The sequence below is a fragment of the Diabrotica undecimpunctata genome, chromosome 1 (assembly GCF_040954645.1).
Source record: "Diabrotica undecimpunctata isolate CICGRU chromosome 1, icDiaUnde3, whole genome shotgun sequence".
NCBI lineage: Eukaryota > Metazoa > Arthropoda > Insecta > Coleoptera > Chrysomelidae > Diabrotica > Diabrotica undecimpunctata.
In genome coordinates this window covers 51,511,460-51,529,341 of record NC_092803.1, presented here as the reverse complement: position 1 = coordinate 51,529,341, position 17,882 = coordinate 51,511,460, and the positions used below count along the sequence as shown (strand labels likewise).

General features: G+C 32.4%; 1 protein-coding gene across 4 annotated transcripts in view; it reads right to left on the bottom strand.

Moving 5' to 3' along the window:
- The window catches only part of LOC140449253 (guanylate cyclase 32E-like), a 458,979-nt gene that overhangs the window by 140,629 nt on the left and 300,468 nt on the right, over positions 1–17,882 (bottom strand). For all 4 annotated transcript variants that reach the window (XM_072542462.1, XM_072542460.1, XM_072542461.1 and 1 more), the window contains exon 10: positions 4,544–4,722. In XM_072542462.1, the coding sequence (XP_072398563.1) occupies positions 4,544–4,722 (179 nt within the window). The remainder of the gene's footprint in view (positions 1–4,543; positions 4,723–17,882) is intronic.

Sequence of the window (17,882 nt, the reverse complement as noted above, 5' to 3'; positions counted from 1 at the left end):
ATATCAGAACTAATTTGTTACTTAAGAGAACTGTCAAGCATAGTATACTTATAGGTATTCAGAGCGATAAAGATAATCTCTAGACACAAGGTTAATGTAATAGTTGGGTTATACGCTTTTCTTCCTGGTCGTACTGAGCAATATCGTATAAGGTTTGAACATTAATAGTCTTGAAAAAACGTATGGTCTAATATTTTTACTCTATATGGCTTAGTTTCTTTTCTTGCTTAAACTGTAATGATAAGGTAGTTACTGAGTAGATAGCATTTCTTATTTTTTAGACTTCTATTTATCACATTATGTACCGAAGCATACTCCATTTGAGAGTGGCCCGGTTCAAGGTATTTTTAGAACATCAACACATTGTGATTTAGTAAAATGTTAGTTAAGACATTATTACGATGTTGATAACCACATTCATGAGAATAAATAACGACTGGCATTTTGAAATCCGTAATACTGATCTCCTCTAATGTATGATATAGGAAACGAATGTGGATACTTTGAGCTGGTTATTTTCGTTTTCTAATATCCAATATCACCTAACATCGCGAGTTTCTAGGTTGTACACTATGAAGTTAGGCAGGACAATTTGGTTTTAAAGTACATTTTGTTTTCTGGTTCATATCGGCATAGATTCATAGCTTTCAGGTGATCTATTTTTGTTGATAACTTTATCTAAAATGCTAGCTTCTTTGGGTCTTCTTTTTTTGTATAAGCTTTATATTTTTCTTCGGTCGTATTCTTGTATTTAAATATAAAACAAATATTATATTTTTAATTTTTCGGTGTATATAAAGCGAATATATTATTCTTGAATCGTTTTGAGAAGACGTTGTCACTTAAAAGAGTCATATTTTGCCTGGCAAAAATTATTCACATAAACACGATATAAATCTGACATGCTATTAAAAGAATATTCTTATATTCTTTTAATATAGTTTTTCTGTCTCTCTACGATACTAGTGTGGGGTAAGCTTACACAAAGCTTACTAGTAAGTTTTCATTCTAGTCATGTATATAGTAAGTGTGTGTACCTTGTATTCTTAAATTTTCCTTAATTGGTTTAAATATTGGAGTTTTAAACACGAGATGCTTCAAAAACCTTACGTTGACCTCAAGTCATACCCAAAAATTTCTTAAATATATGATGTCTACATTGTTCTGTAAATTCCTTGTTATATCTTAATTTTGAGTTCCGACATTTTACAGAAATACACGCCTTTTAAATCTGCGTTTCTTGGCAAATTAATCCTTGCTTAATCCGTGCAGCTTTTTACTAAACTCCATGTATACTTCACCTTTCATTAGGAGTTTTTATTTTATCTGACTATTTTATATTTGACTAAGCTTACTTTTTGTCTTTATGGTAACTTCACCATCACTGTTTGTGTTCACCAGATTTGCTTCCATATTACTATTTACACGAGTATTAAAACTTTATTTAATATCACTGGTAACTGTATGTATGTTCATAGGTTTCGTTTTCGTCACTAGAACATTGATATACCACAAGAGCCCTTTTTACTTTGTTTATTTTTCGACAATTCTTTTTTATTTGTTAAATTGTCTAAGCTGTTGTTTACAGGGTTATTGTTAACTGCTATTATTCGAAAAATGAGTTTCTTTAGATACACAATCACCTGGTATAATACAATTATTATTGTCCGCTAAACAGTGTTTTTGGTTAAAGACTTTGAGGCAAATTTTTAAGTAAAAGCTTTGAACAATTTTGCATATCTATAAACATAGTACTCGTGCACGTAAGTTCGACAAATGCCATAACTATAGGCATATTTGCTATATCTAGGTTGTTACTTGCGTCGTTTTTTTACAGTTTATCATTTCATTTGCCAGTTAAGTGTCCATATGTCCATTTCACTGTAAGTACACGCAAAGTTTTCTAGACATTATTAATACGCAATTGTATTGAGTCACATAAATGCTCCTATCAGGTAATCGCTATCCATTATTGGCTACTTACAAATTATCCTATTTGTATAAAATTGAGAGTGGCCAAAAGTCTTGAAACGACCAATTATCTCGTAAATTGCTAGTCATAATTTAAAAAAATTTGAGGTATACCTATTTCGCTATACGGAGATACCATATTTGATATTTTCAATCTTGCCAGATTTGCTGTTTCTCTTATATTATTAGTAACTTTGGTTTTTCAAATTCATCACCCTGCATATTGTCATTATTGGAATCTCCTATTGAATACGAGTTCAACCATATGTAACACTTATCATTTTATTTAGTCTGAAAGGTCCTAAATCAATAAAACAGTGCAAAATATGTAGATTTTAATAAATTTAAATATTTAAATGTAGAATGCTGTGATTTTGACATTTGTTCCCGATTTACATTATTAACTAAAACTAATAGTAGTTGTGTTTCGAAAAATTCTGCAAGATAAATTGCTTCTCTAAAATGGCTCTTAACGAAAAATAATGAATTACTATTCTAATGATGGGAGGGTACGGTGACACAAAAAGATCTTATTGTGAAGTAGCCAACTTGTTCAATGATACTTTCCCAAACCGTTTTCCTATTCATAAGGCGACGGTACAAAAAACTGTATAGCGAGTTGAGGAATCTGAAAAAGTAAAAGATAGATACCGATCGGGTAGACAAAAAGGAGTTAAAAATGACAACAAAACTTTAGATATAATGCAAAGTTTTGTTGAAGATCCACATACATTCTCACGCAGGGTTGCACAAGTACATGATGTAGGTCGTTCTTCAGTCTTACGTGTATTATGTAAGAATAAATTTAAACCATACAAAATTAACTTGGAATAAAATAACGGATATCAGGCAATGATGAATAAAATTGAAAATGATGAAAATTTCGTTAACAGAATATGTTTTTCCCATGAAGCAACCTTTACACTGTGTGGAAGTGTAAATCGACACAATTTAAAGTACTAGAGTGACGTAAATCCACACAATCCACAAAAATTAAATGTATAGTCAGGTATAGTAGGTACTCAGTTAATTGAGCCATTTTTTATCTCGAAGAAAATTTAACGTTTAACTAAGATAGTTACGAAATGTTACTTAGAAATGAAATTGTGCCTACACTGAGAAACTTGTTTGGGGCCAATGTTAATCAGATATGGTTTCAGCAAAATAGAGCTCCAGCTCATGTTCGGCGTTATTTAGATGAGATATTTCCCGGACGATGGATTCGTAGAATTGAATGGCCTCCACGTTCACCTGATTTCAATCCTAAAGATTATTTTTATTGGGGATACTTGAAAAATTTAGTTTACAAAACTAAACCAGCAAGTCTTGCAGAGCTAAGGCAACGAATTATCGATGAATCTCGATGAATTTCTAGACAATCATGGAGAAATGTGGTAGACGCATTCTACCATTGATTAGTATACTGTCAACTCACAAATGGAGTACATTTTGAACACTTGATAAAGTAACCATTATGTTAAAAAATGTTATTATTTATCAATATTGTTACGTTTTAAAGTAGTTGCAAATAGTAAGCATATAAAAAATTTATTGAGATAATTAGGCGTTGCCAGACTTCTGTTTTATGTATTTAACACCTTCCAGACTACATAAAATCAAGTGTTGCATACGGTTGAACTCGTATTGAATAGGAGATTTTAATAATGACTGAACATATAGGGTGATGAATTTGAAAAAGAAAAACCAATGTTACTAATAATATAAGAGAAACTGCAAATCTGGCAACATTGCAAATATCAAATATGGAATCTCCGTATCCCAAAATAGGTGTACCGTAAATTATGTACAATTATGACTAGCAATTTACGAGATAATTAGCCGTTTTCAGACTTTTGGGCCACTCTGTATTTTTACCTATATTTTTATCGTTTTAGTTTAGAATCGCATTATTTTAGATGTTATAATCATATAATATTACCAAAAATATGTACATAATAGCTTATGAAACTTACCAGAAGTACCCTATTTTATTTACAAAAACTCGCATTTTACGAGCATCCCGTACCCTATGATTGCACTATATAAACTGACAAGATAATACATGTTGCAAGTAGTTTATAGTGTGGATTTAGTTAGGAGAAGATGCAACTGACGTTTTTATCTATCTATAAATTTTGCCCGGTCATAGGACTTGTAAAGACGAATCCAGCAGATTTCAAATTGATCAATAACTAATTTTTATAAAAAAAAGGCAGGTAGAAAAATTGCCAGGTTACCGGCGGTATTGAGCTTTTTGTTTCAGTCAATAGTTGGGATGTGAGGGACACCCTTAGACTAACATTGTATAAAAGCAAGTTTCAGTAAATCTATACTTCTATTCCATTAAGGATGTATTTGACAAATTAATAAAATATAACTTTATATCACATCATTTCACAAAGAATAATATTAAAGAGATTTTAATTGCATTTAACTAAAGCTCTCAACCACCCTTTGATTGATGATAAAAATGCAATTTTTTATCTGCAAATCCTAAAATCTTTCTGTTTTATGTTATGCTCTATTAATTAGGCTAGTTCGGCTCTAATATAAGACAAAAAAACAAACTTACCTTACTGCAAACAGGATTCCAACTATGACGATAGTTGATACTAAAATCATGCTAGCCACCAGTTTCCAGTCAATTCTGTAGATACATTTTTCACCATAAAAACCACACTTTGGTTCTGCTCTTGGTAACTTTCCACCAACCCATTGGATAGGACGGTCAAGATCAAAATATTTAAACTCCTGCAATAAAAAGTAATTTTTTGTATATCAATAAATTCACTGTAAACAATACAGTTCTGCTAGTTATGATACCAATTTGGTACCAGAACGAGATTTTTATTACAGAAGATTGTACAGTACTTATATCGACTACGTATGTATAAATTACGATGTCAATATTGTAACTAAATAGTCCATCTCCGATACGTCATAATTCTTAGAAGGAAAAATCTAGAAAACGCAAGAATTGACATTTCAATAGCGCCCGTCTTTCGATGCGGTTTCGATGGGACGAATTAGAAGTGGGACTACCCCAGAAGATTTGAGAATAATACTTTTGGTATATATATTTAACGATGTTAGGAGTAGAGGTTAGTTGATTTAGTTGATAAGAGAGTACCGAACTGTAAACTTATAAATAAATATATTTATATAAATTCGAACTGCTCGTTTTATTTATTCTCGCTACAATATCAATAAACCGGAATAAGATAATAATATGTAGAGGTGATTTGAAATTAATGGCTTCCACTCGAAACCACCTAAATCAGATGCTAAAAACTGTAGAAACTTTCTCAAATGATATTAGTATGCATTTTGGACTAGACAAGTGCCGTATACTAAATATAGTCAGAGAAAAGGTTCAGCCCGGAGGTTTCGATATGCAAGATGGCCAAAACATCGAGGCAATGGGTGAAAATGATATGTACAAATATATCGGAGTACAACAAGCGCGAAAAATTGACCATAAGCTAATGAAAACCGAACTAACTTCCGAGTTTGTACGAAGAGTAAGACAACTAAATCGGTCATATCTTAATAGTAAAAATTTGTTTAAGGCATTAAATACATACGAATGTTCCGCGCTGAGGTACTCATTTGGTATTATAAAGTGGTCAAAAACGGATATTGAGAGTCTTCAGCGGAAAGTCAGAACACTTCTCACAAAGGCGCAAAAACACCATCCACGCAGTGCAGTAGAGAGAACAACATTATCGCGATATCAAGGGGGAAGAGGAGTTATGGATATAGGTGAGCAATTGGATAAAGAGGTTGCTAATTTTAGAACTTATTTTCAGGTGCAGGCTGAGGGAACAAGAAATGCGCATAGACCATCTGACTAAGCAAGAAAAAATGCGCACCTGGATGAGTAAACCTCTGCATGGGCGACATCTCAATGAGATCAGCCAAGAATATGTCGACAATACAGCGTCGAACTAGTGGTTGACATCAGGAAAGATGTTTCCTGAGACTGAGGGCTTTCTACTTGCCATTCTTCTTCTTCTTCTTCTCGTGCCACTCCTAGCGGAGATTGGAAATCATCATGGCCACTGCGACTTTGTTAGCAGCGCGCCTAAAAAGTTCAATCAAACTACACCCGAACCATTCACGTAGATTACGAAGCCACAATATTTTTCTTCTTCCCACACTTCTTTTGCCCTTAATTTTGCCCTGCTATTCAGGATCAGGTTATTCCAATTAAAAATTACCTGAAATATATTTTTAAAGATCCTCAAGTCCAAAATGACAAATGCCGATATGGATGCCAAGCCTAAGAAACCATCCAACAGCTAATCGGGGGCTGCCAGGCGTTTGTCGGAACTGATTATAAAGAACGCAATGACTCAGTAGGAAAGATTATCCACCAAGAACTAGCTGACAAACTGGGACTTCTCCAAACCGACCATCTTCCTTATTATCAATATGTCCCTGACAGAATGCTTGAAAATGACAACTACAAGCTATACTGGGACCGCACTGTGCTCACAGATCAACCAGTGGCACATAATAGACCAGATCTCATACTAGTTAATAAACTTACCATGCAAACAACACTTATTGATGTGGCGATACCTAACAACAATAATTTGCGTGTTAAATACAACGAAAAGATCGCCAAGTATAGAGATCTAGAAATACAAATCAGAAGACAATGGAGAATGGAAAGTACCCAGACAGTACCTATTATTCTATCTACTACTGGTGTTATTCCCAAAAACCTCCTAGCGAACATCAAACAGCTGGGTCCAAATGAACATCTTTATAAGGCCATGCAGAAAGCTGTGCTCCTCCCGACGTCCAGATGTGTACGAAAATTTTTGGGAGATACTCCAGCAAACCAAGTCACCTAGGGCTCGATAACACGGAAAGAGTCCCACCAGAGTTCAATCCTTTTGATACCGTAGGTATCTGGGATCAGTGAATTTTCCCCTTAGAGGGAGTGTGAGCCGTATGGCTAAATCTGTAAAGGTGAATTTAATTGTAAATACTTAATTGCAAGCTTTTAAATATATATAAAAAAAAATTTTGCATTTCTAATAGCCGTATTTATATTGCAAATTAAAAAAGCAAAATATAAAGTGTTGAGGAGTTGGTCACAATAATAGCTAAATGAGAAGTAGCTATCAGACAAATATCAATAATAGTTCATGAAAGCAGCACCTAATAAAACTACGGTAGTACGTTATGTTAACGTAAAGACTATTGAGATTGTCGTAAAACAAAATCAGAAAAATTTGAATATAAAAAGCTTTTTTCGTGACACTCTTTGATCCAGGTATCTAAAATTTATTTTTGATAAATTTGGTAATAATAATATATAACCAACAAAACATGCAAAAGATGAAAAGTGACACAATTTTATTAAAAAAGTATAGAAAATCTTTAAATTGAGAGTTTCTAAAGTTATTTGTAAGTATATTTGTTGCTTAGTTATTGTAAAAATATCTTTAAAGGTCGATTTTTTGAAAATTATTAATACTTTTTCTAAATATGCACGAAGAACTTTAATTTCGGGTAATAATAGGGACAATATCATAAGTGTTTAACTATAAAAATTTCAAGAAGTTTTACTTAACGATTATTGCAAAATTGAAAGCCAGAAAGCTTTTATCGACAACGTTATGCGTACACTGTTAGTGTACAAAGCAAAAAAATTAAAGAAAAAGACTTATTTTGTCAAATATATTATTTAATTATTAAAAAATGTATGTTAAATATTTTAAAATAGGGTTAGAAAAGTACTGTAGTTTTAAGCTTATTAACATTTAAAATAACTCAGACGCATCAACTTATACCTAAAAAGTTATATTTTTTTATTCGACATGTTAACATTTTTACACGAATTAAAAAAGTAAGTTCGTGTAACCTTCTGGCTAAGGTCTCGTGTTAGGGTTTTCAGGTCGCGCAAGCGCCCCTAACATGACTTAACGACTACTTTCGTAGCCGGGACCGACGGCTTTACGTGCCCTCCGAAGCACGGTGGCAGCTCTGTTAAATTAGAAATTGAAAAATTTTGTCGGTGCCAGGATTCGAAACTAGGCCCTCCAGCTTGTTAAGCCAGTAACACAGCCACTGAGCTACAACAGTAATTTCAACAAAATTCCTAGTTTGCAGATTTTAATCGTCATTTTATTTTTAGGTACAATTAATTTGAAAATTACGGCAGTATGGATAATGAACGTTTGCTTAAAATAAAGCCAAGTAAGTTATGACATGGATTCAATTAAGTACAGTTAAGAAAAATTTAATGCTTTCTTTGGAAATTTTTACAAGATATCATTAAAATAGAAAATTTACAGTTTACGTACATAATCATTAGTTGAAGATTTGTTTTGAAATAGTGAAGATAACTGTACCTAAAATATATATTAATTTTAACATTGTGACATACCACCTTAAGTCACAACTTTTCCATGCAATTTGAGTTAAAAATTACTGAATTTTAGTTCACATAAATTATTTAAGGTAGTTGAGAGTTTTTAAACTGATATCCAGAAACCAGATTTTCAGTTGAAAGGTTTTGGAGTTTAGGTATCGATATGAGGCTTCCAAGGTCGATTACAATAAGTAATGTTATTTACAAAAACATGTCTTACTTATTTGTTTATTAATTACTTTGACCTAATATTAATTTGAACGCATGTAAAACAAATAAATGAAAAACGTATCTTAAGATTTATAAAATATCTTAAAATTGTGTGTCAAATATCATGGGTGTGACGCATTTCCAACATAGAAGTCTTAAATAGAATGAGTCAAATAGAAAGTAAATTCTGTAAATGATAAAAAAGCTCTAATACTTAGGACATATCGCACCTTGAAAACCATATGGCAATATCTGCAATTTTTTCGTAAAATGACCTTTTAATGCAGTCTAATAAAAAAAATCTATTTTTTTTTTCTAAAAATCTATTTTCTAAAAAAAGTAAAAAGAAGAAATGTTAACCGGAGGAATGGGCAAAAAATAAAAGAAAGAAATTACGCAATTCAGGAAGGGATTATGTTAATGTAAAAAAAATGTGACCCTTGCTCGTAAAATTAAAACAAGATGTACTAAGGGAAAATGCAAATTTAAATGCAAAAATGTAACTGATGAACAAAGAACGCAACTATTTAAAAATTATTGGGCATTAGGAGACTTACATCTTCAGTGGAATTTTATGGAAAGATCAATGGAAAAAACTAATGTACAATATATAACAGTAAATTCAGACAGTAATCGTCGAGCAAACTATGCCTATTTCTTCGAAGTGAACGGCAAAAAACATAGAGGGTATAAGCACACTTTTATTGCAACACTAAGAATAAGCGACAAGACTATAACAAATATACAACGTCGTACTGTAGATGGGTTTATCCCAAAAGAAAAGCGAGGAACTCACAAGAATGGAAAAAGAATCGACGGAGTCGTGAAACAAAACATAATGAGTTACATCGAATCCATTTCTAGACTGGAATCTCACTGCTTAAGAAAACAAACTACCAGAGAATTGGTCAGTGGTGATAAAACTCTGGCTGAAATTCATCGCGATTATATAAAATTTTAAGAAGAAAAAGGTTCGGTGTTCGGAAATTACGCTACGTTTAGGACCATATTTAACACGGAATTTAATATAAGTTTCTTTAAGCCCAAAAAAGACCTCTGCTCGCTATGTGAAAGTTACAAAATTGCATTAGATAAATCTACATTGGAAGCAGCTTATAATACTCACCGTCAAGAAGTGGAACTTCTTGTGGTGGAAAGTTGGAAAAAAAAGTGGAAAACGAAAATGACTCAAAATCTGCAAAATCCAATACTTGCATTACTGCTTGTTTTGATTTACAAGCCGTATTACCAACACATTCAGGCGATGTCTCCTTATTTTATTACAAAAGGAAATTATCAACATTTAATTTCCCAATTATTGACCTGACCACAAATGCAGGACACTGCTACCTTTGGTTCGAGGGAATTGCTAATCGTGGTCCAAACGAAATAGCCTCATGCCTGTTATAATTTCTGAGAAACCATGCCAGAAAACAGGAAATAATATTATATTTATATAACTGCAGTGGGCAAAATAAAAATAAGTATATTGTCTGTCTTTATCTCTATGCAGTACAGAAATTGAACATACCTAAAATTACCCACAAATTTTTGATAACAGGTCACTCCCAAAATGAGGGAGATAACATGTATTCTTTGATTGAGAAAAAAAAAAAGGGCATTAAAAGAAGGACCAATTTATGTACCTGCGCAATGGGTCACAGTAGTTCAAACAGCGAAAAAAACAGGTCACCCTTACAAAATTAATGAAATGTCTACATCAGATATACTTATTGGACTTTAAAAAATTATGTAAGGAAATGGGGGAAAATTATAACATTGACGAAGAAGAAAATCAGGTCGTCTGGAATGAGATTAAGATGATCAAGGTGCAGAAGATACTTAAAAATAAGTTTCAGGTTAAGACAAGCTACAACGATACAGAGTTCAGAACCATTAATATAAGACGAAGACAACCAGGGTTGGTGGCTAATATGGAACTAAGTAAAGCATATGGAAGGAATATCCAATCTAAAAAAAACAAGATCTGCTCTAACTATGTAAGGCTAATGTTATTCAAGAGCACTACCATAAGTTTTATGAAGATTTACATGTGAACAATGAAACAGTAGAAACCGAACAAATAGAATAGAATATGCATGATTTTGATTAAGTGTTAAAACCAAAAAATTGTAATAAATAAGTACAATCTTAAATAAAAAAAATTTTTATTTGATATGAATTTTTACAGCATCATTTTCCAAAATTGATATATAATTTAAAACCATATGGCCGTATGTGCTAAAATACCTATTTCCTGAAATAAATTTCACATACACCTTACTGCATATAAAAATATGCAAAATTGAAGACAAATATGCTAAATACCAGGTTTGTAACTTTATTTTTGGAACAACAGTAAATAATATTATCTACTGCCCTATGGTTTTCAAGGTGCGATATAATGAGAGATAACAAGTAGATACTCGACACTGTAGTTAATACTCAAGAGAACGATAGTTGATAGAACGATGAATTTTTACACGACGCACAAGATTGAGAAACATATCGGCAAATTGTCATGTATGCTACCAACGATTAAATTTGGGCATACTAGTAAGAGACGATTAAGATGTCTCTATTTGACATTTTTCAGGAATTGTAATACACGTATTTCGCTTTGAAAAAAAATATTAGAAAACTGCGACATAAATACTTAACGGATACCGAATAAATCCCTGAAATTATTTGAAAATGCTATAACTACTACTGCATAAACATGTTATTTAATTATTCGCAGTAATATTAATGATTACTGTTGACATTGCTACGGTACACATTTGGAATATATGTGTTCCATAAATTAATAAACAAATACAATTTTCATACTCAATACTGTTAAATCGAGTTTATATACAGTGCGTCCATAAAGTAATGCATAAATTCATTATTAGCTAAATAAACAAGAGTACTAGAAATTCCCGAAACAGATTAATTACAATTTACCCTGTATAATATACAGGGTAAACCACGTTCGTAGGATGACGTGATCATTATTTTTTTTAATGGGACCCCCATTTTGTTCAATTTACAGATTTCCCTTGCTGAGCTGATTCTAAAAATGCATAAAACGTTCAAATTGGTACAAGGTAGCAAAAATGCAAAAATTTTAACTTATTTGCAAAATAATAAATGAAGAATAAACGTATTAAACACATTAAATGATGGAATTTCATATTGTTATACAACTACTATCCGTTCGGCTCGCGGAGATAAGAATACGATCGAGGCAAGAAGGCCCTGCCTATCGTAAGAGGCGACTAATGGGTAGGAATCGAGAGGTGGAGAGCCGTCGCTTGAGGTATCGGGTTTGTAGAAACGCACACGGTCGCTTAGGCGACACGGTCACCGGTCTACATTCCTAGTATCCGAGACGAGACATTCTACTCTCATTCCAAAAGAGCCTGGCAAGGTTGAACGAGCTGGGCCCGTACATACCTTTCCTGGCCTAGTGTCAGGCGTATGGGTGATTCGGCACGTACCCGTCGGGAGATTCAATCAACACAGGTACTACGGGGAAGGTGGAGCCCCATGAAACGTTTCTTGCATACGTGGCATGGCACCTTCACTTTGGTGTTGGAGTCGTAGGGGCAGTGGATTCGTTAACGGTCGTATAGCCGACAGGCCAGGTAGACCAGAGTCCTGCCAAATTTTATTTGGAGGGCACAAAGTATAGCAATGTTATACAACTACTTTAATAAACTATTAAAAACACCTTGCACAATTTGTTACATGGTCTCTAACAGCTTTTATTAGTGATCCAAGATCCTGAATAATAAAAATATTTTCTAGCAGCTCTTATTATTTATCCAAGCCCCTGAACCATAAAAATATTTTTAATGTTTCATAGTGTTTTTAATTTTTTTTTTTTTTTTTTTTCATTTGACGTTAAAAACTGTCACAAATATTAAAGTACAAATCTGTATTGTTTACGCTTTACAGGAGGTACGTTTACGGGAAAATTATTTAAGAAATTTATCATTTGCAACTTTTTTTACAAAATGCATTTAACCGAAAGTGATAGGATTAAAATATTAATGATGATTGCTATTGGCGATAAGATGCGGACTTAACAAGAAGCATGCCGATTTTTCCATGAAAGGCACCCAGTCCGTGAACCTATTTCACAATCTACGGTTATCAGAATAGAGCGAAAATACAAGGAATTAGTCCATGTGAGGGATAGGTACAGCAAAGGATGTTAGGCCAAAAATTAATGATAATATTCAACAAGACATAATTTTGGCGGCAGTAGAAAATCCACACTGTACACTGCGAGAATTATCTAGCGATTTTGGTGTTTCTGGAAAGTCTTCACTATCAAATGTTTTTAAAAAGGTAAAATACCGTTCTTACAAAGTTCATGTTATTCATGAATTGGCTAAAGACGACTTTGACCAAAGAACTGAATTCTGCGAGTCTATGATTAACCAACATAACAATTTCATTGATGCCGTTTTATTTTTGAACGAGGCAACGTTTCACTTGAACGGTCATATTAACCGACAAAACAGCCGTTATTGGTCTGATGAAAATTCACGCTGTATATTAGTGTCCTATACGCAAAGACCACAAAAAAAGAACGTATAGACTGGTATTGTGAGAAATACAATTATTGGTCCATATTCTTTTGATGAAAATTTAACAGGAGCATTATATCAGGATTTCCTACATTAATTATCAGGAATACATTAATTCCTGATCTGATCCAACTTTTTCCTGATATTTAAATACCCACTAATTTAAACCGCAAAATCTGGTTTTAACAAGATGGTGCAACGCCACATTTCGCAGTAACTATGCGCGAATCAGAATTTTTCCACAACGGTGGATAGGAAGAAGGGGACCAGTGGAATGGCCCCTTAGATCACCTGATTTGAACCCATTAAATTCATTTTTATAAGGTTATTAACAATCTAAAGTCTACACAACCAGACCTATAATATCCGTCAACTACAAGATAGAATTACATAAGAAATAAAGAACATAACACCCGCTATGCTACAGAATGTTAAAGACGAAAGTTATGACCAGTTAAGTCATTATCAGACGATCAGTGGAGAACAATTTTAATATTTACTGTAAATTTTCGTTTACTACTTATACTTTCGTTTATTACAGTGTAGCGGTTATATTTGCCTACCACATTGGGTATCATTTATTGGGGGGTAAACCGGAACGTTTGCGAATGGCTAATCTTGGTTTGGTTGGAAAGCTGGGTCGTAAGTGAATATAAGGGGGACTGGAAAGGGGTAATTATAAATTAAGAAAATCAAAAAGTACTTACACATATTTCCTGGGCAACACAAAACAAGAAGGTTCCTAAACTATTGAAATTGGACGCAGTTTACAAGAATCTACCTACTGAATGAAAAGAAAGGCTTTTCTTTCTTAAAAAAAATATTAAGAGGGTTAGAATCTTTTTAAAGGAAATAATGCTACACTTGGTTAAGGGAGAAACATCATTATTATTACTTCACCATAAAGAGTTATACCAATAAAATTAACAAAATTTAAAAACAACTTACAATGGTGCCATCGGTTTACAACAATCTCTAGACGTTATGGACACTATGGAAATTTAAATTATTGTTAAATTGAAAATATCTATATTTTTTAATGGAGCTTACATTGAGGTTAATCTTCAAATACAAACAAAACAAAATTTTTGGTTATGTACCAATTGTCCAAAAGACATTAAAAAATTGTTAACAAAAAAAGTACCTGGTATCACTGACTGATGTATTTCCTTTAAGAAAGTTTTTGGGATCTAAATTGGATGAAATCACTACAAAAACACATACAACTATGTCCCATAAGCTGCAAATTGGTTTTTGAGAAGTTGGAACTGATTCGAGCTTCGGATTAACAAACTGCAATCCTCAAAGCTTGACTTTTCAAACACTCCTTCTTGAAGCCATGTAGACCTCTCTAATCGTTGTAACGCTGCTTACAAATCTTCCACATGGGAGACAACACATACAACAAATCGGTGATTAAATTAACAAAACTACCACATTTGTATTAGATTAAATTCACCTCTTCACAAAAAAAATTTGCCGGCTTTTTTAGACTACCACGCCGTGGTTTATTCCCTTCAAGATCTCAGTTCCAACTTAACTGTTAAAGTACACATTTAACTGCTCATTAACTAATTTCCGATAACAACCAATAACGAAAAACCGAAAAACCATTACGAATTAAAAAAAATCTAGACAGAGATGTTTATATTATCAATCCCAATGAAGCAAACGGATTGAAAAAATATTTCGGTGTTTTAACATATACAAGGTGATTTGAAATGCTACAACAGTAATTGCATAACAGTAAAGTAGTTGTATTTTAATTTAAGGTGTTTATTACGTTTATCCTTAATGTATTATATTGCAGGTAACTTGAAGCTTTTGAATTTTTGCCACTCTGTACCAATTTAAAGCAACGTTTTATACATTTTTTGAATCAGCCCAGCAAAGGAAATTATATAAATTGAAAAAAAGTAAGTTCCTTTTAAGAAAAAAATCGAACAGATTTCTATCCTAAACTTTAAGTAAATATGGGTTTTTTTAACCAAATTATATGTTTTCCATGTATGATAATAATGTTTGTGTTTCATAAAAATATCAAATCTTACATAAACTACGTGATATAGGTTGTAAGTTATCGCTACTCTTCTCTCACAAACCAAAAACAAACAATTTTCAACAAAGCATATTATTAACTAAGTTCAGCATCCAAACTTACTTTCGGTAGTAAGGACAGACTTCAAAGGGTTTTAAAGAAATTGGTTTGTTTTCATTATAGTATATCAGATGTCAGAAGGAAATATCTTTAGAACAATACTTTATGGTAACAAAAAATATTGGCTTTATATATGGATAAAAGTAAGTTATTGTACATCAACTTTATGATTTGATAAATCAGATATATTTTCACAATATTTATCCAAAACCGGGCTTAGTAGTGTGGAAAACAAGCAGGAATCGGCTTCAGGTCATCAACGGGAAGAGCGACGTGGCATTTAAATTGCTAAAGTGTTCACCAAGGATAATTTCGAAAATTTAGGGAGTTATTGCAAAGATTAAATGCTAACTGACAGTACCAGGTGACTATAAAGTTAAGGACAATAAGACAAGTGTAAATCCACTGCAAATAAGTAATATTTGGTGTAAAAAACAATACTCAAAATAATCGAAACAAGTAAGGTTATATCTATCGATAAGATATACAAAACAGCTGGTTTTAAGCCGAAGTCCGAGACAAATATAAAGCGGTGTTGCCAAACCTCAAAGCGAATGGATGTTGGAAATCGTAGTCAAACAAAGTCTAGTGAGAAGATGATGACTGTGAGGGGTGGACGTGGGTATCAACTCCAATCGCGGGACAAGGAATATTTACGCAAAACAAGGGAAACATTAAGAAAAGTGAAACCTCATAAATATGACAGATTTAGATAATAAGTATTCAGATGAAGGAAAAAAAGCAGGAAGTTGGGACGATGTATACAAAAGATTTAAGAAAACGATTAAAACGCCAAAAAAGGTCAAACCTAAACCTAAACCCAGATATGCTAGCCCAAATGATGGGTTGCTGGCTGGAAAAACCAATAGAAAAAATGGGTGGGCTTAAACCATGAATATACCAACTGAAGAACTGAAAGAGCTCAAAAAGAACAAAAAGAGTATCGAATAGAAATAGGAGAACTTAAACTGGCTAATGAAAAAGCGATGGAGGCGATAGATCAGCGGCAAAATGAATCAAGTAATATTAATGTAAAATTAGAAAAACTAGAAGACGAGAAACAAAAACAAATATTGTGATCCAAGGACTTCCAATTGACACGGACAATCCAAATATGCTAGAGAATTCTAGTAAGTTTCATAGAAAAGGAAGTGAAAGTTGAAGTAAAGGTTAAGGTGAAACAAATACGAAAAGTGATGCAAAATAAAATGAAGCTTAACCAACTAAAGGAAAAAATATATGTAAATGATGATTTAACAAAAAACGAAGGAGAGATACAAGCCAAAATTAGAATAATGGCTAGAGAGCAAAAAAGTAACGAAAAAAATATAAAAATAGGGTAACAGAGATTAATAGAAAACAATGAGCTATGAAAATGGAACAAAGAAAAAGGCCGATTGGAAAAAAATGAAGAAAGGCATCTCGAAAAACTAGAATTATATGCAAATGGAAAACGGATGCGAAAAAAGGAAAGCAAAAAACAATTTAATAAAAATAAAATAACAGAAGAACTAGTGAAAACATCGACTTGGAATATAAGCGGATCCTACCAAGAAGGGAAACTGAAGTATTTAATAAACACAAACGAAGTTAGGAAATATAAGTTTGATCTAGTAGCTCTACTAGAGACAAAACAATTGGGGCAGGGTAGCCACGAAATAGACGACTATATATTTTCCAATAGCGGAACTGTTGTACGGAACAACTAAAGTATTTTTATATAATATTAAGGTATCATCTGCAGCAACTTAAATTTATTAATTCGTAAGATTTTATTACGCAATTTGCAATTTATTTAAATTTTGCAATGAATTGTCTATTTTATCAATTTGTATTTTGTGATATTGACGATTTATGTAATTTTAGTAAATTTTTAATTTTTATTGTTATTTTTCTGACTTTTTGTAAGTTTTGTCCATAAAATTGTACAGTCAGTGACAATAAAGCATATTTCTATTCTATTCTATTAATATATTATCGTTGAATTTCTTGATATAATCTTATGTGTCCTTGTGTTTTTATTATTTTTAGTGATCCTTCTTTACGTCCTTCTCTTAATTATTTTATTATCTCGATCTATGTTGTCCACTCTTCCAAATATCCCTTTCTTCAATCTCACTATTCTAATCAAATGATATTATATCCTACTTTTTGCACTAATATATTATTTGCTTTTATCCGTTTAAAAAACTAATAAACATTTTTTGATTTCTACGAATATTAAACATTGATCAATATTCCTAAAAATAACCAAAACAATATTACCACAAAAGATAATTGCCAAAAACGGAACAGAAACTCTATTAAAACTTTGGCTGCAATTCGTTTGAACTCTACAACTGTCATTTAGAAAGCCTCGGGCATATTAACCAAAATTCAACCTACACGCTGCTATGAAAAAGCCAAATTATATTATTAGGGGCAGCGTCTCAAATATATTATGAAATTTAATATAATGGAAAAGTTAAATATTTTACTTTTAGTAATTAAAATTTTAAATACTAATTTTATACAGAGTGATTTTTAAAAAGTGATATTAACTGCAATTTTTTTACTGTTCTACATAGCTTCTTAT